Source organism: Phyllostomus discolor, chromosome 8, assembly GCF_004126475.2.
Source record: "Phyllostomus discolor isolate MPI-MPIP mPhyDis1 chromosome 8, mPhyDis1.pri.v3, whole genome shotgun sequence".
Taxonomy (NCBI): Eukaryota; Metazoa; Chordata; class Mammalia; order Chiroptera; family Phyllostomidae; genus Phyllostomus; species Phyllostomus discolor.
The window spans coordinates 70895058-70922420 of NC_040910.2; the positions used below are offsets into that span (position 1 = coordinate 70895058).

The 27363-nt window shown below is 55.9% G+C and overlaps 2 protein-coding genes and 1 long non-coding RNA gene across 9 annotated transcripts in view; 1 reads left to right on the forward strand and 2 right to left on the reverse strand.

Moving 5' to 3' along the window:
- Positions 1-714: 714 nt before the first annotated feature.
- On the reverse strand, positions 715-21548 carry KDM6B (lysine demethylase 6B). 6 transcript variants are annotated; one of them, XM_028534572.1, is made up of 24 exons: positions 21408-21543; positions 14590-14706; positions 9624-9743; positions 9222-9365; positions 8989-9130; positions 8680-8778; positions 8356-8575; positions 8154-8246; positions 7906-8067; positions 7647-7823; positions 7210-7557; positions 4916-7107; positions 4686-4812; positions 4474-4579; positions 3498-3703; positions 3326-3390; positions 3172-3243; positions 2931-3079; positions 2687-2801; positions 2403-2590; positions 2127-2268; positions 1658-1784; positions 1387-1557; positions 715-1258 (listed from the first exon to the last, which is right to left on the reverse strand). In XM_028534572.1, the coding sequence occupies exons 5-24, from the start codon at positions 9123-9125 to the stop codon at positions 1235-1237; spliced, it is 4920 nt and encodes a 1639-aa protein (XP_028390373.1). In that variant the 5' UTR covers positions 9126-9130; positions 9222-9365; positions 9624-9743; positions 14590-14706; positions 21408-21543; the 3' UTR covers positions 715-1234. The 6 variants fall into 6 exon arrangements, with proteins under 6 accessions (XP_028390373.1, XP_028390374.1, XP_028390375.1 ...); XM_028534573.2 differs by lacking the exon at positions 21408-21543 and adding an exon at positions 17233-17375 and having other exon boundaries at positions 1035-1258; XM_028534574.2 differs by lacking the exon at positions 21408-21543 and adding an exon at positions 15459-15606 and having other exon boundaries at positions 1035-1258.
- LOC118502097 lies at positions 19998-22577 on the forward strand. Its single transcript, XR_004904773.1, has 3 exons — positions 19998-20875; positions 21623-21758; positions 22489-22577. It is a non-coding gene; the product is annotated as an uncharacterized LOC118502097 (long non-coding RNA).
- The window catches only part of DNAH2 (dynein axonemal heavy chain 2), a 101088-nt gene continuing 95699 nt past the window's right edge, over positions 21975-27363 (reverse strand). The window contains exons 80-88 of one of the 2 annotated variants that reach the window (XM_036033053.1): positions 24926-25117; positions 24538-24722; positions 24081-24309; positions 23860-24011; positions 23623-23737; positions 22954-23130; positions 22781-22855; positions 22459-22609; positions 22006-22333 (exon numbers count right to left, since the gene is read on the reverse strand). In XM_036033053.1, the coding sequence (XP_035888946.1) occupies positions 22179-22333; positions 22459-22609; positions 22781-22855; positions 22954-23130; positions 23623-23737; positions 23860-24011; positions 24081-24309; positions 24538-24722; positions 24926-25117 (1431 nt within the window). In that variant the 3' untranslated portion in view covers positions 22006-22178. Of the gene's footprint in view, positions 22334-22458; positions 22610-22780; positions 22856-22953; positions 23131-23622; positions 23738-23859; positions 24310-24537; positions 24723-24925; positions 25118-27363 lie in introns of both variants that reach the window. The other variant, XM_036033052.1, reaches the window with a different exon arrangement.

Genomic DNA, 27363 nt, shown 5'->3' on the forward strand with positions numbered 1-27363 from the left:
AATCACCGAAAATAGGGGTAGGATTGGGAAGACCCCTCTGCCCCTGGGACAGAGAGACAGTGCAGTGCGAAGGGGCGGGACTGTAAACCCCCCATCCCTCCGCAGCCCCAGCTGGAGAAAAACTGACAACACGAAAGTAAAGCCCCAGAGAAATTCTTCTGCGGTGTCCTTGCACCAGGGAGGCTCTGACCCTGGGCTGTTTCATGTTTAAAAAGAAAAGGGGGGTGGGGGCGGATGGCCGGCGCAAGGGGAAGATCCGTGTTTTTAAAATTGGCCGGGGCTGGGAAGGATGGGGTTCCTTTTCCTCATAGTTCTTTTTTTAAAACTTTTAAATTTTTTTTATTTTATTTTTTTTTTTACAAAATACCATTTCAGTTCCCACTTCTTCCCCTACAGTACAGGAGTCGCTCACCCTCAGGCAAGGTTCGGGTTGGGGTTGGGGCGGGTGGGGTGGGGGGACTTGTCCAAGAAAGTGCAGGACGTAGGGGAGGAGAGCGGGTTTGAGCACCATGAGAACCCGGCTGGAGCCGCGGGTGAGTGGAGACGTTCAGGCCAAACTGGGGCTTAGGGAGAGCCCGGCGGCGGGCAGGCGGGCGGGCGGCCCCTTGTAAGGATGGGCAGGATGGCTTCGGGGGTGCGGGAGGTCGGGTTTTCCCAAAAATGAATAAATAGGTGAGTGGGACTGTTATAAATTAAAAACAAACAAAAAAAACCAAAATACAAATCATAACCAAGTGAATAAACAGAGACATGTACAGGGATCACAGCTAGCATTGGAAATAAAAAGAGGTTCTGGGGAAGGGATAAAGCCCATAGAAAGAATCTCATTAAAAAACCTCGGCTGCCGTAACATCTATGTACATACACGAGCCACGCGCATCTGCGCCGGGCAGGCGGCTGGCAGGCGTGAGGGAACCCGTATGTGACCCCCGCCGCCGCCGGAGCCTGGTCCTTGTGTCTGTTGCTAGAAAGGCCAAAGTCGGTGAGGGGAGGCGCTGGTGGGCGAGGGGCTGCCAGCCCCCTCCCCGTCTCCCTTTTTTTTTTTCCTTTTTTCCTCATATTTGTTAAAAAAAATTTTTTTTCTTAATAAATTAAGTGAAGGGGAGCTGCCAATGGGGTGGAAGGGCTGGGCCCGACCCCCTTCCCGGCCAGAGGCGGGACCTAGGTCCAGCCCAGGCGTGTGCTGGTGGCCCCGCGGCACCCTGCGGCGGGCAGGCGGGCGGGGCATCCGGCTTCATCGAGACGTGCTGGCTGGGGCCTGTGGGGAGAAAGCGGGCGGGGGGTGGGGGCTCAGGGGCAGGGGCGGGTCGGCCCACCCCACAGCCCGCCTCCCACAGTGGCTCCCCGCCTGATGGCCCGCCCAGCGCCGCGGCGCCGGGGCCTCACCAGCGTAAAGGCGTCGTAGGTCTGCGCCAGTTCCTCCGTGCGGTACTGCTCCAGCACCACCACGCCCTGGAGGCCTGCGCTGCGGCGCCGGGCACAGGCCTCGCAGTGCACTAGGTAAGTGTTGCGGCTGCCGTTCTCACTCGTCACGAACAGGATGTTGAACACCTCCACCTGGGAGAGGGAGAAGTAGTCACCAGGAGGAGCTCCCCTGGGGGGCTCCCTCCTCCAGGCAATTAGAGGGAAGCGAAGGAGAGGGAAAGGGCCCACTCACGTCGCACTCGTTGCAGTAGTAGGCAGGCTCATCCTTGACCCGGCCCTGGTAGGCGATTTTCTTTCCTGCCCGCACCAGGCTCTCCCGTTGCACCTGGCAGTGCTTCATGGACTGGAGGAGGCAAAACCTGGCGGGCGGGGGTGGTGATGGAGGGAGGAGTGGGTGTGAGGCACGCCTGCAGGCAGGACAGCAACCCTTATCTACTGGGCGCCACCCATGTCCAGGTCACATCCCCTGTCGTGGGTTTCTGAAACAGTTGAAATTTCCTGTGTGCCTTTTTTGATTTGGGCCACTATCAAATAAAACAACTTAGTAGCCCTGTCACCCACCCCAGCACTGTAGCACTACAGGGCGCATCTGGTAAAGGGTGGAGAGAAAGATGGAGAATGGGGTTTCATTTGACATGCAGGACAAGGCTGGGACCAGGTCTGGTGGAGATGGGCTCCCCCCCACCAAATAGGACCCTCACTTGATCATCTTGAACAAGTCAGGGTCGCTGATTTTCACGGTACGAGCCACGTTCCAGGACACATGAATCATGGGCACAATCGATTTGACGTTCTTCACCTCGTTCCACTCGTATCGTTCCAGGGCCAGCTGGTACTGATAGGCTGCAGGCCAGAAGGGGTCACTACAAGACTCTCAAACAACCCCTAGCCCCTTCCCTCCTAGCTGACTGCATTCCAAGCTCCCTACCAGGAGGCTCCACCCCTCAAAACTGAGTGGCTCTGTACCCCACTCTCACCGGTGAGGGGCCCAACGTTCCAAGCGATGTTGTTGCACCAGCCGGTGGCCTGCACCCAGTGCACGGTCCCCGCGTTAATCCACACGAGGTCTCCAGGGCGCTGCACGAAGCGGTACACAGGGATATTGGAAGCATAGAGGTCATCCAGGATTGGCCACCAGGAACCTGTCAGGTAGTCCACACCATGCCTGCGGGGTGGCCACAGGGTCAGATGGAAACCGGGTACCCAGAGATGGGATACAGGGGGTGGACCTAGTGTGGGGTGGGGAGGTGGGGGTACGCACCGGTCACAGAAAGCACTGATGGTTTCCCAGTAGTGCTCGTGCACCGCGAACCACTCACAGTCGCCTGGGCCAATGTTGATGTTGACGGAGCAGAAGTTGTTGTTCTCTTGGTGGCCTGCAGGGGGCAAGAGATAATGCCTGGCTGGTCTAGACAAGCCTGTGCTCCAAGCCCACCACCCTTCAGCCTTCATTGGCTGAGGAAGCAGCATGGACACCAGCCCCGCCCCCAGTGCGCTTCCCGAACCTGGTGTTCGGCTGCCAGGGACCTTCATGTACAGCTGCACCGTGTTCATGCCCAGGATCGTGTGGCCCACGTGGCTTAGCATGTTACCGGTGGATGTTACCCGCATGAAAGCAGGCAGCTTCAGCAGCTCCTGCAGTTGTGGCTTCCACCTGTGGCAGTCAATAAGAGTGAAAGGCTAAACCCCGATCTGCAGACCCATCAGCCCTCCTGCCCCAGTTTTGCTGGCCTCTGCCCCACTGACCGCTTGGCATCAGACAGGTCGATGTTGGTGCCAAACTTGATAATGTGATGGTTCTTCGGATCTGGTGTGCTGCTGCAGGGACAAAGAGCACACATTGGTGGAGAAGCAAGGGAAAGGGAAGAAGTCATGAAAAAAAGGGCATACTGTACGATACCTAGGAGGGGTTCCTGTGGTGCTGTCTGGCTCCTCGGACTCCTCATCCTCACTCTCCTTCTCCTCCTGCTTGGCCATAGGCTGAGTCAGCCACACTCCAGAAGCTCTCCCACAAAAGCCCCTCTCCAAGTCCCCTGATCCCACACCCCTGCCACCCTATGCTTGCTTCTCACCTGCAGGGACTCCTGGAAGGATGATGCCTGGTACTGCGCATACTTAGCAATGGTGGTGTGGGAACGGGAACTCTCACAGGGCCAGATCTGTCGAGTGCCCGTCAGATCCCAGTTCTCATCTGAGGGCTGCTGCACCTGGGTGCGAACCTCCACAGTGTGCTCGCCACTTGCTTCCACCAGAGTCTTGGTGGAGAAAAGGCCCAAGTCTGCAAGGGAGGGCCGAGCAGGGCGTCGGGGCAGAGGCAGAGGACAGGGAGCAAGGACTCAACTCACTCTGTCCCTTCTTACTCCCCAAGCTCTGACAGGCTCCCCCAAGGTCAGCCCCGGAGGACCCCAGAGCCACAGGAAGGTTGGCCATCCGTCACCAGCCCTCTTTCTCCCACTGCTGGTCTGAGCTTCAGCCCCACCACAAGAGTCCTCAGGTGTACATGAGGCCACATGTGCACAGAGAAGGTGCTTAATGAATGTCAGATTCTTGAAGTCATCATTGGATGCAATGAAAGATTTAGTCAAGTAAAAGCCTAGAATGTGCTTTAAGTAACTCAGTGGAAGGAAAAACATAAGGGTATAGATGAAACAACAATAGTTTTTATGTTTTTATATGGTTCCCTCTCCTTTAATGCATGTTTGAAATCTTGCACAATAAAGGTCGAAAAAGAGAAACCCCGGTTCGTGAGTTTTCAAGGATACTCTACAATCTGTATTCTTCTCATCTTTCATCACCAAGAAAACCAAATGACTCTAGCCAGGCCCTAAGATACATCCCCTCCCCACATGCTCACTATTGGAGAGAGATGGGAGAAAAGCCTGGGGTCAGCTGACCCATCACTCTGAGCACCCTTCCAATATGGCCTACCTGTGACTGAGAAGAGCTCTCTATAGCTACCCTTCTGGGTCTTAAAACTGTGGGGGCTCTCAAAGCATCCCAAAGCCCTGAAGCCTTGCAGCCCACCACCTTCCTGCTCCACACACTCACTTAGGCGCAGGGAACCTGCCAGGCCCCGGATCACGGTGATGGGATTTCGAGGGTCTGTACAAAACTGCAGCAGCACTGGTGAAAAGGCATCCCGTTTGCTTTCCAGCTGAAGGACAACCGGGAGACAGGGCTAGATCAGAGCCCTGGCCCAGGCCCAGAGCACCCTGACCGCCCCCAACAGTCTCAGAACCCTGTAGCAGGGGCACACATACATAGATGCTAGGTGTGGGTGGGTTGAGTTTCTCCCGAGGCAGCTTCTCCTCAGTGTTGATCTTCGGTTTCACAGACTGAGCAGGGGAAAGGTAGGATTCTCTAAACTTCCCTTTCACCTTGGCATTCCTGCAGGAGAACAATGAAATGAGGACAGAAATAGGGTGATGGGGGAAGGAAGCCTCCCATCCAGCCAGGTCAGCAGCCTCATGAGTGACAACCCCTAACTCACTTGCTGGCACGCACGACATCAGCAGCACAGTGGCTGATGGTGAGATCTGCCATGCGCAGCCTCCGCTCTTCCACCTCAGAGGCGATAAAGGTCTCCTTGTCACCACTCTCTACCTTGATCAGCCGGATCTTCAGCTCCTTGGGAGGCCCTTCACTAAGTGATCGCAGCTTCAGCATGTCAGCCCGGCTGACACCTGGTGGCCCTGGAGCTTCCTCCCGAGACTTCTTCCCAGGGACAGGGATTGATGTAGGTGGGGGCTGGACAGAGGGTGCAGGCGCTGGTGGAGGGGCAGCAGCTGTGGGTGGTTTAGCCTTAGAGGCCCCACCAATATCTGGCCGGGCCTTCTCACGACCCTGGATCTCCTCACTCTGCAGGTCCAGGTTCCCAAGCACCCGGCGGCTCTTTTCTTTGGGGGCCTTGGCCTTGGCCTTTGCCCTACCTTCACGGGGCCGCCGACCCATAATGTCCTTACAGGCCCGCCTGTGCCTCTTATGCTCCTTCTGGTGCTCCTTCTGCTGCCGCTTACTGCTGCCTGGTCCTGCTACTGCCACCACCCCACCACTCTCCTCCTTGGCCTGGGCAGGAGGCAGCAGTCGCTCAGTCCCACTGTCCACTGGGTCTGTCGTGTCCACAGGGTCTGCCTTGTCCACTGGGCCTTCTGGGTCTGTGGCACTCCAGCCCACCCGCTCCACAAGGGTCTCACAAGCCCGACTGATCTCTTCTAGCACCTCAGACTCAGAACGAGCAGGGGGCAGAGGCAGGGGTGGGGGCGGCGAGGCAGGGTTCATGGGGCCCAGGGCTGGCTCTTCACCTGCCCTGTGCTCCCGGACCCAAGGCCCACCTGAGGTAGAGAACTGAGATGACGAGGAAGCAGAGGACTGTGGGGAGCCCTGGGTGCTAGGAGCCACTGAGGTTGGAGGTGGGGCGGTAGCACCTGATGGGGGACTGGGGGAATACTGAGTGGTGGGCAAGGGCCCAGGACGGGTAGAAACAGCTGCTCCAGACCCCCGGTAACAGTACTTTTGTCCCTCTAGCACGGAGGCCAAGGATTTGAGCAAGCTGGCTGGGCTGGCTGCTGTGGGTAGTTGGGGTGGCGGTGGCTGTGGCTGGGAGGGTGGAGGGAACTTGGCTAATGGAGGAGGTGGTGGTAGGGCTGGTGGTGGCTTCTTCTCCTGTTCTTGGGTGGTGGTGGTGGTAGTGGTGGCGGTGGTGGTAGCAGTGGTGGTTGGGGCTGTGTCAGTGGGGAATGGAGGCTGCAGAGATGCAAAGGGCTCCTTCAGGGGGGGCAGGGGGGCTACGCCTGTCTCCTGTTGTTGCTGCTCCTCCTCCTTGCGAATGGATTCATCCAGCATCTTCATGATGTTGGCCAGCCCATCAGGTAGGATCTTGAATTCAGCGGGCTCTTCAAACTGATCCTCCAGTTGAGTAGAGGGAAAATCAAAGAGTCGCGTGCCTCGGGCAGGCAGTTCCCCAACTGTCGGCTGCACAGGTTGGGGGGCTTTATTCAGCGGGCCTGGAGATGACCCTGGCCCCACCTCGGGGGTCTTTGGGAAGGAGATCCTGGGCCGAGGGCTCTCCGGGCGCCTGAAGCTTCCTGAGGTATTTTGGTGGCAGGAGGAAGGAGGGGCTGGAGGCAGGGCAAGAGTCAGGGGTGCAAGAGGTGGGTCCTGGGAGCTCAGTGTTGGGCTGGAGGGCCGGGAAAGGGGGTCCATAGTTCTGGCCAAATAGGGAGGTGGGGGGAAGGACACAGGCCCAGTAGGGCTGCTGCTGTGACTGCCGTTGCTGCCGCTGCTGCTGCTGGTGGTTGGGGGAGTAGGAGAGGTGTGCGAATCCTGAGTGCCTACAGAAAAACGGGGTGCCAGAGGCCCCAAGAAGCCCTCACGGTGTGGGAAGGGTGGTGGAGGAGGGCGAGGGCGTCCCTCAGCTCCAAAGAAGAGATCCTCTATGACCTCTCCATCTTCACGGGCTGACCGGCAGGCTGGGCCCTTCAGCCAGGCAGGAGGATGTGGGGGGCGTAAGAGGCGGGGACAGGGGGGCGGAGGAGGTGAGGGGGGTCCAGGTGGCAGAGACAGATGAGGAGTGGCAGCAGGAGCTGCCAGAAAAGGTTTCCGACTGCTATGTGTCGAGGGCCCTAGGCGGCCTTGGTGAGAGGTGACCTCCAGCGCAGGAGTTTGGTAATGGTCAGCGCCGGGCTGCAAATAAAGGATGGGGTTGGTCAGAGGTTTGCTAGAGTCACCTCAGACAAGAGCCCACTGACTACCTCACTCCATCTTCCACCTGCAGTGATCACTCACAATGCCTGGGCTCGGCTCCATGCCCCGGAGACCAGTGTTGTTGCTGCTGCTGCTACTGCTGCTGCTGGTGGTGCCAGGGATGCCAGGGGGCCGGGAAGGGGCATAAGGCACACAGGCGGTGGTTGCTGCTGGTGAAACGCTGGAGTCCATCCGCGACCTCTGAACTCTGCTCTCTCTAAGGTCACTTCCGGGGGGACGAGTGGCAGGAGGGCAGCCATGGCTCTCTGCTCCTGGGGGGCGGGGGCTTGGGCCTAGGGGTGCAGCCGGGACCAGCCGGTGGCCAGGGGGTTGCGCAGTATAGGCTGGAGCTGGGTATGGATATGGGTGAGGCAGCGAATGCCGCTGCTCCTAAGGGAGACAAATAAGGACACTGAGTGAGGAATGAAGGATACACAGGCTTGCAAGTGAGAGACAAGGGTCAACAGACAGGTACCCACCTGGCGCTCTGGGGGAGCTGAACCCTTGCGCTCAGAACCCCAGGTATCTCCATGCAGAGTACTCCACAGCCCTGGCTTAGTCAGCTGAAATGGAGGGCTAGTGGCTAGGCCAGGCAGGGATAGGGGTGGTGGTGGTAATGGTGGTGGTGGCAGTGGCAGCCCTGGGGGAAGGCCAGTCTAGAAGAAAAAGGGGTGTGAGAATCCCATTCCTTGCCCCATTCCTCCTACTCACTGTCTACCTGCTCACATATAACCATACCTGCTCGGAGTTGCAGCCTCTCCTGCGCTTGCCTCCAGGGCTGATGCCCTCCTCCCCTGAGGGGCCTGAGAGTACAACAGGAGGCACAGGCTGCATCACTGGGGATTCAGCGGCTCGCTTCACTGGGGGACCCCCACGCTTGGCCCCATAGTTCCGCTTGTGCTGAGGACAAAAAGAGAGAAGAGAGAATGGCTCAAGTGCATACCTGGCCCAGCCCTCTTCCTTAGCCCACCCAGCCCTGGCCTCACCTCAAGGTGCAGCAAGTTCCATACTTGCTCCAGTGGGGGCAGGACCTTGGCTCGGTGCTGGCAGGAGCCAGCATGAAAGTTCCAGAGCTGGGCCTGGTGAGGTAGGGGAAGGGTGCAGACGACAGGACAGAAGCAGGCATGAGATGAAGGCACTGAGCCAGAAAGCACAATCTTTGCTTTTTAGTGTCCTGCCTCATCTTACCTGCTGCAGTCGGCTGATGTGGGGCCCCAGCTCAGCCAAGCTTCCTCCATATCGAAGGGCACTGTGGTAGCAGCGTATGGCCTCCTCAGTGTCATGCTCTGACTCGTACAGCTGCCCAAGCTGCTCCCACAGCCCTGGCTGGGCTGGCTCCCGGAGCAATGCCTGCACACAGCCGTGCAGGGATTCCAGCTTTCCATGGAGGGGTCTTGGGGTGGGTGTCCTACAAAGTAAAACAGGTTGAGAGGAGGGGTTATCAGGGTTGGGAAACTCTTTAAAGGACCCAGTTTTACCTCCCATCCCCAGCACCTTTGAATCCTCACTCACCCTGGAACATAATATGGTTTGTTGGGGTGCCCAGAGCTACTGCCATGTGAAGAGGATAGGGGAGCAGAAAGTGGAGGCTGCCCAATGCTGGCAGAGCACCTGGAGAGAGAACAGGTCTGTTAATGTACATCAAGATGGAGCACTCTTGTCCCTATGGAAGGAAGGGGTGACTGGGGGAATAACAGAAATTGGCTGAGGACTACACCAAGGCCCAATGAATGGCAGAAACCCAGAGAATGACAGAGACTGAGGGGCACAGGAGATGGGAAGACAAATTCCTGGAGACAGAAAGATGGCCCAAGTTCTCACCTGCCTCCAGGTAGCCATGCGCTACGAGGAGGGGGATGGGGTGGGCAGGAGCTCCAGGCCCCAGCACAGCTCAAGCCCCCAAGGGCAAAGGCTTCCCGTGCAGTGCGGGCCCCTGGAGGGTCCACTGCTCGATGCATCCAGCCTAAGTCAGAGAAAAGATTATTGTCTTACTGGGGGTATAGCCTAAGCTGCCCCTATACACACAGTCAACCCAGCCCTAGTCTTTCCCTTACCAGGTCAGCAGTGGCCCCAGGAGCCCTGGAGATCGGGCACGGCCCCCTGCCCCAGCTCTCTGGGGCGATGGTCCCAACTCCAGCCGCTCTGACAGGAGAGCCCACTGCCCCCAGATGGTCGTCCAGGGCCTTTCACAGCTAATTCTACAGAGAGGAGGAAACAAAGGAGTGAAGTGAGCTGGCCAGAACACAGCCAGGGTTCAGGGGTTGGGCTGGCCCGTCTCTGGCATCCCGAAGGTCTGTCATTGGCTCAGGAGCCAGGCCTTGGCTTTCCCTGACGGTAGGCCCAACGGGTCTCAGGAGTCCCTAGAGGCCAGAAGAGTGGTTAGGAACCCGGTGTAGTAGCAGAGAGTGGGACAGTCAGTCAGTCGGGAGCCCATAGGCAAAGCCGCAGGGGCTTACCCGGCCTCCGTGGGAGCGTCCTCTCACAGCGTCGGTGAGCTCCGGGAATCCAGCCAATCACAGGACTTCCTCTCTGCCCAGAAAGCCAATCATCACCCGTGTCTCCGCCTCAGTAACAGCCTGCTCGGAACCAATAGGAACAATGTTAGCCCCGCTGCTGAGGGCTGGGGGAGGAGGGGCTGCGGAGCCGGACGACCAGCTTGGCCCCGGGTGACCCCAACGTGACCCGGCAGCTCCTACCTAGGGTCTCCATCTCGGACCTGACACCCGGGGCCAGCAGGGCAACCGGGACCTGTAACCGCGTGGGTAGATACAGCGAGTCACACGCCTGCGTTGGCCTGGGGAATAGCTCTCCCCACAAGTCCCATGCACCCACAGAGCCGCCGGTGCTCCCCACTAGTGGGGGGGGGGGGCATCCCCAGTCCCACCGCCATTGGACTGTAGATAGATACACAACGTTGACAAAGGCGTCGCTCGCCTTCCTCACCTCACATCGCCCAGTGCCTGACCTCCCCACTTCGCGTGCCCCTTGGGGCTGCTGGGCCAGTCACGGCGTCTTCTACAGCACCCAAACCCACGCTGCGATCTGTGCGCTCCATTCCCCACACCTGACCCCATCCCAAAACAGTCAAGCTCCCAGCCTCACACCCAGTACCTTCAGATCCTCCACTTCTCCTGGCAGTCTTCAATAGCAACTGACCCCCCAAAAACAAACCCCAACTTCTGATAAGTCACGCACCACGATCCCCAGTGGCCCCTCTCGCGTGGCTCCGGTATCCTCTATGCCCTTCCCCGCTGGGGCCACGCGGTTCCCCACGGCCCACGTGGCCCCCGCCCCCTAAGGGAGGGGGGATTTCGGGGGTTGCCCGTGACGTGGCTACTTGCGCAGCGGAAGCGGCGTGTGTAAGAGTGGGGGGGGGGTCCTTAGGGAGGGAGGAGGGCGGGGCCCGACAGGCGGTGACATCACCCTTGTCCCACTCTCACCACCCACTCCCTTAAAGAACCAGAACCAGTTTCACTTCCTCCTCCATACCACCCCCCCCCGCCACCCCCCCCCCCAACCCGGCCATCCATTCCCTTCGGTGCTGGCTCGACCCAAAATGGGCACAGCGCTCCCCTTTCTTGGGCACCTTCCCTTTAGCTCCAGTTCTTTTTTCTCGCCTCAGACCCCAGGATCTCGGAGCCCGTGCCTCCTCCTCTCCTACCCGGCGTTCCCTCAAGTAGGGAGCCGGCTCAGTCCCCAGGATCGGTCCATTGAGTCTCGAGTACAAAGAACTGCGAGAGGCGAGTGTTGAGTACAAAGCGGCGGGGGCGGGGCCAGTGCTCCAGCTGGAGCTCAGACCGGGAAGGAAGCCGGGGGAGAACGAGCAACCAGGGGCTGGGGGCGGCTGGAAACTTCGCCTTCACTGAGAAAAGTCTGCTCTGTGGGGAAATTTCCACCCAGCCCACAAGGGCAAGCGGGTTTCTGGTGAATCCAGTCCTCCCTCCACAGGGCAAGGTCGTCTGTTTGCATGCAAGAGCTTGGACCCTACAGGTCGCGGCGTGCCACACCCCGCCGAGCCCTGGCAGACACTTAGGCTCTGCGGACCCTCTCAGCAGTTCAGGTGGAATTTCTGCCAGAACTCACTCTCTTCACCATACAGCCTTTTGGTCAGTTACCAAGCTCTGGGACATGTACTGCGCTTCACTACGGTCAGGTATAGCCTGACTGGCTGCTTCCCCTCACCCCTACGTCCTGAAAACTATGGCCCAGGCATGGAAAAACGGGGAACCGGGGTCCAGATATCAGAGGCATATAACCCCGCTTGGGAAGTGATGCCGAGGGCGCTGCCAATTACCAGGAAATGAAGCTTCCCCTTCTGCGATGATGACACTTCCCCTCTACCACTTCCCCTTTCCCACGGGGAACTGACTCAGCTTTCCCTAAACCAGCGAAGTCCCTCCCTCCAGCCCCTTCCCACCCTTATCCACCCCACCCCCGCCGGAACTCAAAATACAGCAGCCCTCACTAGAGGACAAAAACTTCCTGCATACTAAATTCACACTCACTCTCGCCAACCACAATGGATACTTATCCCCACCTGGGACACGGGCGCGGACCCAGGAGCCTGACTCCCCACCCGCCTCCTTTACAAAGCACTCCCTCGGGGTCTGATTCAGGCTTGAAGTGGGGGACCGTGAGTCACCCAGAAAACCTTCCCCTATTCCCACTGACTCAGCCCCCGCCTCCCTGAAAACAGACACACAGTCATTGGCAGACACAACTCTGCCCACACACCGCTCACCACGGGTCCCGTGGAATTTCCCCTCTCGTCTTCCCTCACGACGGCCCCTCCCTACGCTTGGCAGCCCCGACGCCACGCTCACACCTGTTCCCCAGGCGCCGGCAGCCAGCTCACCCACCATCCACTCTCACCTCCACTCTCGCTTTGGGGCAGGAACAGCCCTCCCAGACTCCCAGTGTCTATAACTAACCAAGGGGAGGGGATAACCACGGACAGGCACAAAGACAGACACCCAGACTCCTCAACGACAGATGAGAGGTTAGATGCACACGGCCAAAGTCAGCCTGCAGGGCAGTATACTAGTGGGTCAGACATTCCAGCCTCTCCCTCCCGACCCACAGTCCCAGGAGTCAGCAGCTCATAAAGGGTTAAGGCCTTTCCAAACGAAGCCACGCCCTCCCCATCCGGGCACTCCCGGCTAAGCCCGGCTCCGCCCCCTCCATCCGGGCTCCAGACTCCGGGACTTTAACTGACCCCCTCCCCCTAGAGCCCCGAGAGAGACCCACTCCATCAATCACACCCACTTAACTCTCTCTGGGCTCGAAGCCCATGAAGCCCCCCCCCCCCCCCGCCCCACGAACAGCTCCAGCCGCGCGGGACGCGGAGTAAGGGGCCAGACAGGCTCACCAGACTCACAGGCTGACCTAAGACAAGACCCCGCAAATAGGGTTTTACCGAGAAGGCAGTCAGCAGACATGCTGCACGTGCGCGGAGGTGGGGCCCGTCCGGGAACTCCGCCGCACCCGCTCCCTGCCAGCCCTCACACAGCCCGGTGGAAGCGAGGGGTTACAGCTCGCTTCTTACCTGGGGGAGGGGGAGGCGGAGGAGAGGGCCGCTGGCTGGGGCTCCGCTGTGACTCAGCCACCCGGGCAGGCCGCCCGCTCGGGATTCCCTTCCCTAGCCTTCCCCCTGCTGGCCCCTCCCCGCCCCCCACCAAGGAGTGACAGTGCCGGCCGGGCCCGCTGTGTGTCACTGCGAGCCTTGTGTCTGCCTCTGACTGGACCGCTGTGTTCAGCAGTCTGTCTGACAAGGTCGGCTGTGTATGGGTCCCGGTGTGTGCCTCCGTGTGCACCTGCCTATCTGCTCATCTTGTCTTCTTCAGTGCCTGTGTCTGACGCGTTCCGTCATTATGCCTGTCTACATGACTCTGCGCGGCTGTCTCTGTCTGTGTGTCTGCGTGGCTCCTGTCTCGGTCTTTTGTCTGGGTCTGCCTCTGCATCACTTTCGAGATCACGTGTGTTTCTCCACATACCCTTCTGTGTTTGCCTTCAGATCCTGAACAGGCAGGGAAATCCTGGAGCAGACTGACCCTGCTGATTCCTCCCCCCACTCCCCTAAATCCTGACGTCTTGCTGGATCAGTGATCCTTCTGTTTGACAAGTATTTGGGTGTCTGTCTGCTTTCATTCTAGTTCTGGCCCATTCCTCAAAATCCTTGCTTAACCTCCAGTTCCCTGAGGTTCCCATTATGATGACAATTGCTAGCACTTACTGAATACTCATTATATGCCAGGCACTGTATTAATCACTTTCTATACATTTTAAAAACTCCTCCCCAAAATTTGAGGAAGGAATTACTTTTATACCTCATTTTACAGAGGAGGAAATTGAGACTCAGGGAGGTCAGGTAACTTGGTCAAGGTCATTCTGCATGAGAATGAAAGAGCTGGGCTTCTTTCCAGAGCCTCATTCTTACCACCCTTCTATAAAGCCTGTGACCTATTGTCCTATTCTCCCTCTGTTGGTTTTACCCTCACAGGCCACTTCCTGGGTCAGCCTGCCCCTCAGCTCTGCCCCAGGTAACTATCTCAAATGCCTCACGTCTGCTAGAGAAGGTGTGGAGAGAAGACTGCAACAGATCTCAGAAGCCATTGGTTTCTTGGCAATGACACTCATTCAGTTAACACATCCATTCAACACAATTCCACTGAGGCACCGCAATGTGCAAACCATCTTGCCAAATAGAGACACATAGGAGAAAAAAAAAAAAAAAACAGGCCCACTCAAAAACCCAGTGAATAATGGAGAAGAGCAAAGCACAGTCAGAGAACTTAATTTCCTGCCTTAGGTACCATCTTTTCTCCTACAGAGGAACAGGGGGATGGAGCAGGGCTTCAGGCTGAGAACTGGCAGGAGGAGAGAGGTAAGCAGCAGAGGAGTAAACCTTAGGATGTGAGGGGCAAGTGCTGTAGTGCAGCGGGGACAGAATGGAACAGAAAGGGATCTGGAAGGAAAGGTGAGATGCCAAGACTGCCATGGCAACAGCAGGTTGTAGCAATGCTCTCCAGTATCCAAATCCACAACTCTTATAAGACAAAGACCTGCCCTCCCCCTCCCCAAAAAAGTCCTTCCAGTCTATCTCACCTTTACCTTCCAACTTGCAAACCCCAGTTTAATGCAATTCAATAAGTAACTGAGTTGTACCACTGCAGGGAGATTTTTCTGGTGGTAGTGGAGAGGCTGCTGAAGTACAGGGCTGAACCATTCATAGGCAACCGAGGGAGCTCCATAAGCTAGGAAGGCTGAATCACTCAGGCACCATGGTGAGGGGCTGCTCAAAGTCAGACTAGATTATTCTGAGGAATGGGAATAATCTAGATCATACCATTCTTCTTCAAGCATGTGGTGCAGAATTGGACTACTGGAGTAGGGCAGGGTGTAGTGCTCAGGGATAGTGCTTACCAGATGGAGTTCAGTGTGTCCTGTCTCATTGGAATCAGTGCCCCAACGGTGGGGTGCAGCAGACCACAGTGGGTGAGGTGGGTGGTACTATGGGGCTGGCATGGTGCCTGGGGAAACCTAAAAGAAAAAAGCCAGTTAGAGGTGGGTTCTCTAAGTCTGGAGAATTTCCCTGTGCTATCTTTCCCCTTTTTGAGGAGAAACCTGGCTCTGGTGGTCAGATGGGATGGGAGAGTGTTTCCATGGCAACCAGAAAAAGCCATACCCAAAGTGGTCCTCCAGCCTTCCTCTTTAGGAAGTAGCCTGGACCTGGGTGGGATGAGAGGAGCATGCTATGATATAAGTCCACAGCGGTCACCCAACCCATGATCCCTCTTCTGACTGGACCCTCCTGCTAAGAGTTCCTACCCCAGAGTAGGCCCGGCTACCTCTGACTAGTGAACACTAAGTCGGCTTCAATCCTGCCCCCAGGCAAGAAGATCCTCTTCCTTCAGCTCTGCCTCCACCCTAACCTTATCAAGACATTAGTCAACCCCACCCTCTGGACTCTGCCCCCTCCCCTTCCCCCAGGCGGGTACAGGCAGGTCTCCAGAGCAGCACAGGTGGCCAGACTAGATGAACAGGCCCAGCAGGAGAAACTTTCCTCCTCAATGAGGACTGTGACTCTGGTCTTGGGTCTGGAAGTGGCCTCTGCTGCAAACCTCCCTTCCATATCCTGTTTCCCCATCACCTCCTTCCTCTGTATGGCCCAAGAAGGTGATAGAGGCCCACTCCCTCCTCCTAACTCTCAAAGACAAGCTAGGTCTTTTAGCCTAAGTCCAAGGCCAAAAACCGAGTGTTCGTCTAGGGGTCAGACTTAAGTCTGCCTTCACCTTAAACTCACTCCTGAGGGATCTGTTTTCTCCTCCTTCAGTCACAGTTCTTTGCCAGTGAAGACAAAGATTCTTGGGCTCCCTCAGACACTTACATTCTCAGTCCAGTTTCTCCATTCCCTGGCCTTCCAGCCCCCATCCTTCCCCTGCCCCAGAGACTTGGGCCTCCAGCCCCCAGCCTCTATGATGCAATGTGCAGCAAGCTGCCTGGGCTGCTGATGACACTGCCCCCAGGGAGCTGCTATTTCTGACCCATGCAAGGCCCCTCACTGGGTAACCTTAGTGGTCAGCTGAAGGCTAGGGAGGCCAGGCTGGCAAGGTGCTTCTATTTAGAAAAGGGAACCTGCCAGGACAGAGATACTCAAGAATGTGTGACCAGAAAGAGGGAGAGGGAGGGATGGAGGAAAGGAGAGAGGGGAAATCGGTGCCACTTGTGTATGTAGTTGTGTTGGGGGAAAGGGGATGCTGAGGAGGCTCTAGCCTGGAGAGAGAGGAGTGCCAGTCCTTAGGACAAGCCAAGAGGAGGAGTGAGGGCTAACCATGGGGGTCAGTGGTGAGTGTATGAGGTGTCTGGACACCAGAGTGGGGGAGGGGCCAACAGCCATTTAAAGGGCCAGCCCCAGAGCTTTAATCCCTCACCAGTCCTGGCCTAAAGCCGGAGGCTGTAATTCATCTGTCCAACAGCTGGGGTGGGTGTGTTTGGGGGGGGGGGCGGGCATGTGGACTGGGAGAGGGAGCTGGGGGAGGGGCTGGGGCTTTCTTGTGCACAGAGCCAAACAACAAAAGGGGAAGCTGAAGGACCAGCTCCAATGTGCCTGGGCCAGGCTGCTGACCTGGAGACCTGCGGGTGGCCCCAACCTGGTCACCAACAGGCTATGTAGTTTGGACTGAGTGATTCTTGGCCAAGAAGTCCGTGAGCCCAAAGGTGGGCCCTTAGAGAAAGCCCAGGCTGAATGCTCCCCAGAGCAAGCTGTCACCCCTCCTTGCACTTTCCCAGCAGCAGCAGTCCCAGACCTGGCAGGCCCCACAACAGACTCAGCCTGAAACGCCCTGCTCTTCAGCCAAGCCTCTCTAGACATGGCCTGCCGGCTCCTCTTCCTGCTGGCGCAGGGTGGCAGTGGCCACACCAAGACTGTCCCTTTAAATCATTACCACCCCTGATTGTGTGGACTAACCCAGGGCCCTGCCCCCCAGGCAGGCAGCTGGACACCCCCCTCACCAGTCCCCCAGAAATGTGAGGGCCATTTAAAGGGACAACAGAGGCAGCCAGGTTGCTAACCACCCCCACCCGACACAAACACTCACAGCCCCTTTCCCAAGCGACACAGCCCCTTGCCCCTCCAGAGGGCCCCCCAAATTCCGGTTCTCTCCCCACCCCTAGAGACTGCCAGAAGGAGAAAAGGGGCCGGAGTTGGGGGGGCGGGGAACTGGGGGAGCAAGGAAAGGACAGGGACTCCCTCCTTCTAAAGAGCCCCAGGGGACAGGTCGGAAGGAAAGCAAAGCCCAGAGAAGCAGCGAGACAGAGCCCCAAATGGTGCCATGGGCAGACCTGGGGCACACAGGCTATCTGTCGGGCTAAAGGAAGGGAGTCGGGCTGCGTGAGACGGCAGCGCGGCCAGCAGGCGACAAGCCCAAGTCGGGTAGATGGAAGAAGGAGGGCCAGGGAAAAGAGGCAAAGCCAGGAGAAAATGAGAAGACGGAACCGGGGAAAGGGGTAGTCCGGGAGGGAGTGGAGGAAAATCGGAGAGGAGAGGACGAGCCAGGACTGGGTTACCTGCTGGGTGTCTGTCCCCCGGCGGTGCCCCCGGAGTCCGGGTAGGGAGGGGGGAGCAGCAGGGGGGGAGTGGGGGCTGGGGGGGGCGGGGGAGACGGTCCCTCCTCTGCCTCCTGGGCCTGCCCCGGCGCTTGCAGCCTCTGCCTCCCTCCCTCCTCCTCCCCGTCCCCGAGTCCCGGAGTCAAACAAAGAACTGTAGCAGGCTCTCCCCAACCCCCTCCCTCCTCCTCCTCCTCCTCCTCCTCCTCCACCTCCTCCCTTCCCTCCCTCCCCACCAGCAGGCTCCCTCCTCCCTTCCGGTCTCTTCCTTTAACTACCCACCCCCTCAGCCCCCAGCACTAGTCTCTCTCCACCCACCCACCCCAACCTTTTACACACCCCTCAGCCTAGCCCCGTCCCCGAAAAGGAAACTGTGGAGTCCCTTTGCAAATTGAAAGGCTCCAGAAAACAACATGGGGAGGGGACTGGGGTCTTGCTTAAAAGTCAAGAACCACAATACAATTATTTTATTTTCACAGCCAGAGGAATAGTCTTGGCTGTTTCTTCTCCAAGAGGAGGAAGAAATAATCCTACAGAAAGCAATACAAACCTGACTAAAGCCTTCACCAAATAAAGTGCACAAAGCAGTGGAAGGCAATCCCCATGCCCCTTCCCCACCCCCGCATTAACAAACTCTCCACCTCTCCCTAAAGAACTCTTAAGGTATTGGCCAGTTTAAAGCAGGCCTACCAACTTTAATAATAAAAATAATAACTAACACCATTTAGCAATAAGCATTCATTCAGTGCTCCTTCTGTGCCAGGCACTGTGCTAAATGCTGTGCATAAATTATCATTTTACCCTCCCAACTGCCAAGAAGGTAGGTATTCTTATTAATATTTAAATTGTCCAGATTAAGAATATGAGGTTCAGAGAGACTGTGACATTTCCAAATTCCTATAGCCAGTAAGTGGCAGAGCTGGGAACGGAATGAAGTCTGATCTGACAGCCCAAGCTCTCAAGTATATAAAAAGAGAAACCATTTTTCTTTCCAATACCATAACCAACCCCAGGACTTAATGGACAAGGGCAGCCATAGCTATCAACTGAGTCCTCCTCCCTTACGAGAGAGATCCACCTACCTATGCTGGATAAACACACTGATTTCTCAGTCTGATCACTATTTCTTGACCCTTCTCACTGTTGAGTGCAAAGGTGGAGGTGTCATTGATTAAGGTCAGAGATGAGCTGGTGTCCAGCGAATCCCCCATGCTACACACAGCCCCTCTTCTGGGGGTAGCTGTCTTGCCACTACTCTCACTTCACACAAATGAACACTGGGCCAGCAGACAGTAGGCAATGCAGGAGGTGGAAAAGTAAAAAGACATCTGGGAGGCTCGCTCAAGGAGGAAGGGGGCTTGGAGAGAAAGCTCTTCTGTGCCAATCTAGGGAAAAGTGACCCAGAGTTTTCTTAGCCCAGGAAAAGGTTGTATGATCTTTCCACTACACCACACCCGCGCCCCTCCCCCTCACAAAACTCCAGGCCAGGGTTTCCCACCTGCTGGACGCTAAGGCCAAGGGAAGGGAGAGGGGGAAAAGATGGCAAGGGCCCGGATCTGAACTAGGGGCAGAGGTAGGGGGCCGGAATGGAGAAGGAAAGAGGCCTCATTGCCAGGCAACCATCCCGGGGCACGTGCACTGGTGACATCATCCCAGGCCACCTCTAACATCGACCTTTGACACCTAGGGGCGGAGAGCAGCCGCTGGCTATGCTTCCTGGGAAATAGTCTCAGGAATTCTGGGAACCCAAAAAGGAAAGGAAGGTGGAAACAAGACCTGCTCCTTCATTTATGTCGCCCAGTACAGCTCCAATCTCTGAAACTCGGGCCTTTCGGCTCCACCTCTCCGCCTCCAGCCCTGACCTCCCAACCCACATTTCTGACAAAGTCCCGACACGCCTCCCGGAGATACTGTGCCTTCTTTCTCCTGGGCGAGATCTCGGGTGGGAGTATGGGGCGGGGGCGCCGAGTCCCGCGGGACTCCGTCTCCCATCTGTGAGATCCCCCGTGCCTCTGCCGGCCGCCAGCGGGAAAGTGTCTGGGTCCCCAACTCTCCTGCCCCTCCCCGCGCTGTTACAGGGCGGAGTCTGTGGAGTTGAAACCAGGACACGGCAAGAGGAAGAGTTATATAACCGGGAGAAGCCGGGAAGAGCGAGTGGAGACGGACAGAAACAGCTCGAAAGGAGCTGAGGGAGGTGCAAAAAGCCCTGGGCGAATGAGGAAGAAGCATTAGGGATGCGAAGGATTTTGGTGCACATCAAAGAAGAATTCACGCGAAGGGGCGTGATGGCCCGGGAAGTCACCTGGGTCGTCCAGGGCTTCCCCGCAGCGCCCTCCCCTAGCCACCAACAAACAACAGCTGGGCCTGAGCGAGGTCGGCAAGGGGAGCTGGAGCCCGTTCGGTTCCTCTTGGGCAAGCAACCTAAGCCAGAGCCCGGCAAGGCAGCAGCGGAGCTTATGGGGCTGAAAACCACAGCTCCGTCTAGCCCATCACCTGGGAGAGTGGTGCGCCAGCTGGGAGGTTGGTGGGAAAAAGGTAGCCCGCCCATCGCACCGAAGGCTGGGAATTAATGGCTCGAGACCTCGCGAAAGAGGGAAGGCGGACGGAGAGGTCTGGACCGGGAGAGGCTTTGGGGCCGGGCCCAGCCCAGCAATACCTAGCAGACTCAAGGGTGGGGGGCGGTGAGAGCCGACCCGCAGCGCAAGCGCAGCGGGGCGGGCTCCGACGCGTGCGGCGGAGGGAGGGGCAGTGGGCGCGAGCGTGTGGGAGTGCACGTGCTGGTCCCCAGCAGCTACCCTTCCTTTTCTCAACCTCTGCCCCTCCCCTCTCCCTCTTCCTGTCGCTCTCTGTTGCCTCCACCACATTGGCTGCCAGGACCCTGATGTCAGGGACGTCCGCTAGAGCGGATTGGGCAGACGCAAGAGTTCGGGAATTCGGCTCGGTAGTCTAGCTCTCCTGTTACTCTGGCAACAGGGCAAGCAACCTGGGGGGGGGGGGGGAGGGAAGCGGTGCTCAGCTCCGCGCCAGGGTCCCGCCTCTCTCCTAACTACCGCCGAATCCGTTTTCGCGCCAGCTTGCTGCCTGCCCTCCTTCCTCCCAGGCTCTCCCTGTCCCGAGAACCAGGCATCCTGCCCTAGATCTTTCCCAGGCTCAGTCTCCCTCACTCGCCAACTCCCACCCCCCAAGTCAGAGCCACAAGCCACAGTAGACTGGAAGCGTATCTGCGTTGCTTAGTAACTAGCCCGCGTGTCCCTTCCCCACTATTTACCCCAACTGCGGGAGGCAGAGACTGAGTCCCCAGCCCCCTCCTCACCCCATGCATTTCGCCCTCCCGCCCACAATTTCCTGTAAGGGGCAGAGGTGACAGGAAACCAAAAGAGCACCTCAGCCCACCTTTCCCTCTGGCTGGGGAGGGCAGCTCTGGCTGCTTTCACCGCCCTATCCCCCACCTCACTCCCCTCAGCTCAGGCTGTGTGTCTCACCCTCGCCATCTCGTGGCTTTGCCGGGAACCTCAAGCACAAAGAAGAGCCCCAGCCGGGAGAGGGCAGAGTAGGGCAGGACCAGGGATGACGAGACGAGCGGGATGAAGTCGAGTGAAGGGAGGTGAGGTGCGGCGAAGTGGATGGGCCGGAGGCCACCGCACAGAGGCTATCGGGGCTCCTGGTGTAAGGGCCAGGTCTGGAGCTATTACCCTCGTGAACAGTACTGGGGAGAAACTCTGAAGTGACCCCAGGATCAGAGACACATCCCTACTTGACCACTTCCGACCACCAAGGACCTACGCACAGACCTATTTGCAAACTCTGACCTTTAGTTCTGTCATGTAGTTAGGGACTGCCGCGCCCCGCCCCGCTCTATTGTCAGGAAGGGGAATCCTAGCCAAAGGGGGATGGGAGTCCTTTCAGGCCCCTCTTAACATCCGGAACCCAAGCCTTCTGCCTCTCAGCCCTTCCCCCACTCCCGCCCTGATCTCTTCTAGGGGACTCGAATGTCCTGCGCCCCAGTCTTCTTCCCTGTGCCTTTGCCGAGACCCAGACGTCCACCCCCAGCTCTACTTCGCCTGCGACTCAAGAGTCCCGCCCCCCCGAGAGGAGATGGTTGCCCTCTTTCCAGACGCCCCCGTGCCCCCCGTTACCTGATTCTAGGGTGTCCCAGGTGTTCAGACTCCCCAAGGTCTCCCAGGGGGTCGAGCGGCCCCCCCCCCCAGGCCGGGGCTGGGGGGGCCGCTCCGCCCCGTGGCGCAGTTGGATTTTCCAACACAAACCCCGCCCCCAACCCCGCCCCCTCCCCTTGGTCCCGCCCTTCCTCGCGCCGAAGTCACCCCCTCTGGCTCCACCCCGCGTTTTGCAGGCCCCTCTCGCCTCAGCACAGGTGCCAAAAAAGATACCGAATGCAGATTGTAGAGTTTGGGGTGTAACGTGCGGGATCCAGCCCCGATCCCTGTCTGACAAACCCCTATTCCATTTGGATCACGCGCCTTTCCAAAGTAAGTCCCGCCCCCTTTTCTAGCCCAGCGAGACTTAGCCACACCCCCTTTTAGGCTCTACCGTGCTTCCCATTTGTTCGAGGTCAAGGCTGCTTCTCAAGGCCTCCCACTTTCCCTTCTTTTACCCCTCCAGTAGCAGCTCACCGCAGCTCTCTGATCCTCTGTAAGGCCGGGCTCCCTCCCCAAACCCCACCGTCCCATTGAGAGATTTAGGGCTTGTAGTCATGGGTGTTTTACTGCGCTGAACTCCAATTCTTCCACCTTTATGGCTAGCACACTGTATCTCCAGGGCCCCATCACACAACAAATTCAACCAAGGACAAGGCTTGAATAAGGTCCAGCCTCGGTCTGAGGTGCATTGTCAGCTTTGGTTCTTAGAGTCCCCAGTCCTCCCTCAAGCGGGGACGAAGAGGAGGCTTCTCAGTTGTCCAGGCTCATGAGTAAAGCAGTGCCCCTCTTGATCCAATGATCAGATGTCATGGTCCCACACCGGAGGTCGATGCCAATGACAAAGGAGGCTCTGTCTGAGCTGCCTGCCCGGTTGGGGTAGTAATAGCAAGGACAGGAGTACATACCTGAGGGAAAAGACAAGAGAAGGAATCGGACCCCTGGAGCCTCTGGGAAAACAGAGGAATAGAGCAGAGGATGGGTTAGAATCAAAACTAGGGATGGGGCAGGCAGGTCTGAAGGTGTGTCCCACCCTTGGCGCTCTTCTTTCTGCTCTCTGTAGGCCGGAAGTGGATCGTGGGCATGAGGCAGACAAGCTGCATGGGTTCTGCTTCCACCAAGCAGGAGTTTTTCCGGTCCCAGCCAGCACCCTCCAGATACAGGCCTCGAACCCAGACGCCGTCCTGGGGAGACATAGGGGCGGGTTGAGGGGAAGTGGAGACTGTTGGTTACCAGCACCCCTGACCTGCCACCTCTCCCTTCCCCACTCAACCAATTGTTTCCCACCTTTGTTCCCAGCACCTTCTCCACCAGACCTGCCTTTGCTCAGAGCCCCAAGCACATCAGGCACCCACCTTGGGTGGATACACTAGGTTGCTGTCATCCACAGTGGAAACAATAAATTCCCAAGAGAGGCTGTCCACTGATATCTGGAGATTAAAGGTGAGAATAAGGGAGGATCCTCAAAAAGGAGAGCAAATACATGTCCCCAGCGTCCAGTTCCTAAAACACTCTCCACGTGGCTCACGTTGTTTTGGCGAGCTGAAGATTGTAATACAGCAGTGAGAAAGCCAGTGGGGAAGGTGAAGCCAGACAACCAGAAGATCACAGGAGGGCGGGCACGACTAGCCCACAGCTCAAACTGTTCTACACGCAGGGCCAAGTCCCGGGTCCACGCAGCCAGTGGCTTTTGTGAGGGATATGCCTGGAGGAGAAGGCAGTACATGTTCATTCATTCATTCATGCATGCATGCATGCATTCAAGTTCTTATTTTGAGCACTGAGAGCAGATATAAGAAGAAAATGTGGTGTCAGCCCCTGCTCCCCAGTTTCAATTGGGTAAAGCACTCCAGAAGCCAACTGCTAGGAAAGAAGCATAAAATGACAACGATTTACTAATGATTGTAAGAGTTACCAGTCACCATTAATGAAAACTCCTATGAAGTGCTATGCACAGTGCTGAGAATCCTTGAAACATCCTTGGAGAGGTTAATAACTTGCCCCGAGTCAGCTTCTAAGTTAACGTCTTATACAAAGTCAGTCAGTGAATGACAGCCAGACTTCAACCTTGAACCTGCCTGGCTCCAAAGCCCAGGCTTACTGCATTTTGCTATATGCCTACCAAGAACCAGGAGATTGGGGGCACAGGGTTGAGAGCTCATTGCTGGAGTAGGATCAACAGTAGTGTAAATCTTGCCTTTCCCCAGAGTGGAGGGACATGGGCATCAAAGATGCAATTGAAAATCTCTTCCAGGCTTGTAGACATGACGATGAGGCCCTGGATGCCCTTTTCCAGGTCTGTCAATGAGAACCTGAGCAGGACAGGATGCAGGGTTAGAGATGGGTTGGGCCTGGAAGAGTCATCCTAGGTAGGAGGTAAAGGCCTTTCCTCTTGCCACCTCCCCACACTCTGCAGAGCCCCTCTCCATCTTACAGGATGGTCTCCATAAGCTTATTGTATCTCTGGATCTCCTGCAGAAGGACCACATTGAGAGGGGAGGGGTCCAGAGCCAGCAATTTTCGGGTCCCCTCATAGTCGATCATTTCAGGGATCTTCTGTTTCACATCAGTGGCCAGCTCAAGGACCTGATGAGGCAAGAGCGCTGAGTGCAACCCTCTCTCATGGCTCTCCCTTCCCCAGGTGTCTGTTCTTACCTTCTCTTCCCTGCTCTGGCCTCCAGCCCTGGAGGGTGTAATCTGGGGTTGCAGGGAAAGCAGAGTCTCAAAGAGAGTTCGTGCCTCAGTGATCTGGGAGGCCACATCTGCATTGGGGTGCTGGCCAAAGGCTTCAGGGGGGTCCATGCTAGGCAACATGCTGATGTACTCCTTGTAAGAGGCCAGGCTCCCATCCTTTGGTATGAAATACGTCTCTAATGCTGACAACCTAGAGAGCCACAGCATAATTACCACCACATTGCAGGAGCTCTCTGTCAAACCAAGACTCCAGCTCTACCTATGTCCCATTTGTCTGTTCTTGCTCTTCCTCCTAATCCCCCACACACTGTCTTCTCCCAGTCTCATGTTCTCTCCTCAAACATTCCCCTACCCCTAGTCCTGCCACCTGGTCTTTTTATGTCCTCTGGCCCCCTGTTCAGTGCCACCTCCCCCTCACCGGTAGGAAGGGGTTGATAGAGACTGGTCACAGAAATAGTCATTGATGTAGGTGGTGAGCAGGCGCCGGTCCCAGTCATCCGTGACGTGCCCACCGTAGTTGATGCCTGCAATGAGGTACTTGAGCGCATCCCAGGGTGTCTCCTCATACTCATCCAGATAGAGGCTCAGCAAATTCTCTGACACCTGTGCATGACCCGGGCCCAAACCCCCAGCACCACACAGTTATTGCAGGAACTCTTCTAATGGGGCTGCTTTAAAAAAAATAATAACTTCCCAATGGGGCTTTAACAGAGACTTTCTGTCAGTGGGTATTTCAGGAGGGGAGCCATGAGTCCAGAAGTAAAAGGAAAGGGAGCTGGCATAAGGGACCCCTGGTGAGAACAAACCTCAAAGTCGGAGTCATTGAAGCCATAGACAATGTTCCAGCCAAGCTGCAGGAACTTTTTGCGTTCGAGTAACACAGAGTGAAAGAAGCAGAGTGCAAACAGCAGCTTCTTATACTTCGCAGGTTTGGAGCAGCGGGAAAACTGTGGTTCCGTCATCAGTTGGAAAAGACGGGTCATGTTGGCTTTTAGGCCCTGGGGACAGTGGAGTAGGAAGAAGGGATGACAGCATCTTGCTCAGCCCTGCCACTAGCACACTGTGCTACAGTGTACAGTTGTGCAGGTTGCTCACTGCACGAGGCACTGGCTGAGTAGAGGCTGAAATCTAGCCCTAGATCTGCCTGCTAACATGTGCACTCATTCACTGGGCTGGGTGCCTTTCTCTGATTCACAGAGAGGCACCGTATGCGCTGGTGGCAGTCCTACCCTCTTGTCCTCCCACTTTTGATCCTCTCAGCCACAGTGTTCTCAGTGGTGGGTAAGCTCACTCAATTTGGTAGTACCAGAAAATAGGAACAAAGATATGCATACAACTATTAATGAACAAAAATATACACTGTACTATGTGCAAATGTTTGGTGTAGATTAGAAGGGTCATAGTATAGCCCTGGCCGGTGTGGCTCAGTTGGTTGGGTGTCTTCCCATAAACTGGCAGGCTGCAGGTTATGTTCCCGTCAGGGCACATACCTGGGTTGCAGGCCAGGTCCCCAGTAGCGGGCGCATGGGAGGCAACTACACATTGGTGTTTCTCTCCCTCTCTCTCTCCCTTCCTCCCCCTCTCTAAAAATAAAATATATTTTTTAAATAATAAAAGGGTCGTAGTATTCGGGCCATAATAAAAGGGCCAATAATAAAATAAGGGTCACAGGGAATATTCCCTGTGATTGGATTTATCAGTCTTCATGAACAAGTTGGGATTTGGGCTCTTACAAACGGGAAAGATATGACCGGGCTGAGAAGAGAGACTTGGTTCCAGGAGATAGAAAGAACTGAGGAATAAAGGCACAAAGGGGAGAATAAGTGAGAGAATAAGTCTAAATGAAGTCAAGTGCAAGTGCTGAGGTCAGGTAAGAAGAGCCATTAACAGATGGAGGTGCAATAAGAAAGACAGTTTGAACTATTTGGACTTGATTGACCAGGCATTATGGGCCCACTTTCTGTCTTGAGGAGAACAGTGATATGTTGAAACAGTGTCTTAAGAAGACTCACCTATGATGGACACCAAGGAGTAGGGAGAAAACTGAAGAAAGAATATTGGACAGAGCGGTAAAAAGAAATATGACTTTTAAAATGCCATTTATAACATCAAAATATGTAAGGTAGAAATAAATCCAATAAAAATGTATAAATCTTCATAGAGAAAATTACAACACTTTACTGAAATAAGGAATAAATGGAGAGACATACTATTCTCATGAATTGGGAGGCTCAATATCCTACAGATGTTGATTTCATCCAAATTGATCAATAGGATTTTCTTTTTTTGGTGGAACTTGACAAACTAATTCTAAAATTTATGTTGGAGCCCTGGCTGGTGTGGCTCAGTGGATTGAGTGCGCACGTGCACACACACGCACACAATTTAAGGCTGAGCAGACACATTGTAGATCAGAAGGGTAATTGCAGGCTATTTAATAATAGTACTCAGAGAATTGGTTATCCATGTGAAAAAATATTAGACCTCTAACTACCTCATTCCACACTCACAAAAAAACAATTTGAAGTGGCTAAAAACCTGTATGTGAAAATCAAGTTATAAAATTATTTTGAAGACAAGTATAAGAGAGTGTCTTAATGTGCAACTTGGAGTAAGCAAAGATTTCTTAAATAAGACATAGGAGCATAAGTCATAAAAAAGGAGATAGCTAAATTCAAACTGATAAAAATTAAGAATTTATATTCACCACCCTGGCTGGTGTGGCTCAGTGGATTGAGCACCCGCCTGCAACCTGAAAGGTCATAAGTTTGATTCCAGTCTAGGCACATGCCTGGGTTGCAGGCCAGGTCCCCAGTTGAGGAATGTGAAAGGCAACCAACTTATGTTTCTCTCATGCGTGTCTTTCTCCCTCCCTCCCCCTTCTACTTCCATGAGGATCTGGCAGATCACAGAAAGCATGCCTGGGCAAAGCCAGGATGGGCTCTCCCCACACCCAGGCACCCCATTGCTTGATTCCTCTCTCCCTCCTCTTAGGTTTCCCTCAGATTCCTCATCACCTCCCACTTTATTATGTAAAGCTGAACAGCACCTACCTCCATACTCACACACCTCTACCCATTGCAGGGTGCTCAACCTAGCTACCAAGCCACACATCTCTTAGAAGGCAAAGAAAAAAAAGTTCTTTAAAAGTGAATTTAAAATGTCCTGTTACACTGGAGTTACATTTCTGGACTGTTTGACATTTGTACATAGGGGCACAGAATGCTTCTTGGGCAGAAAAAAT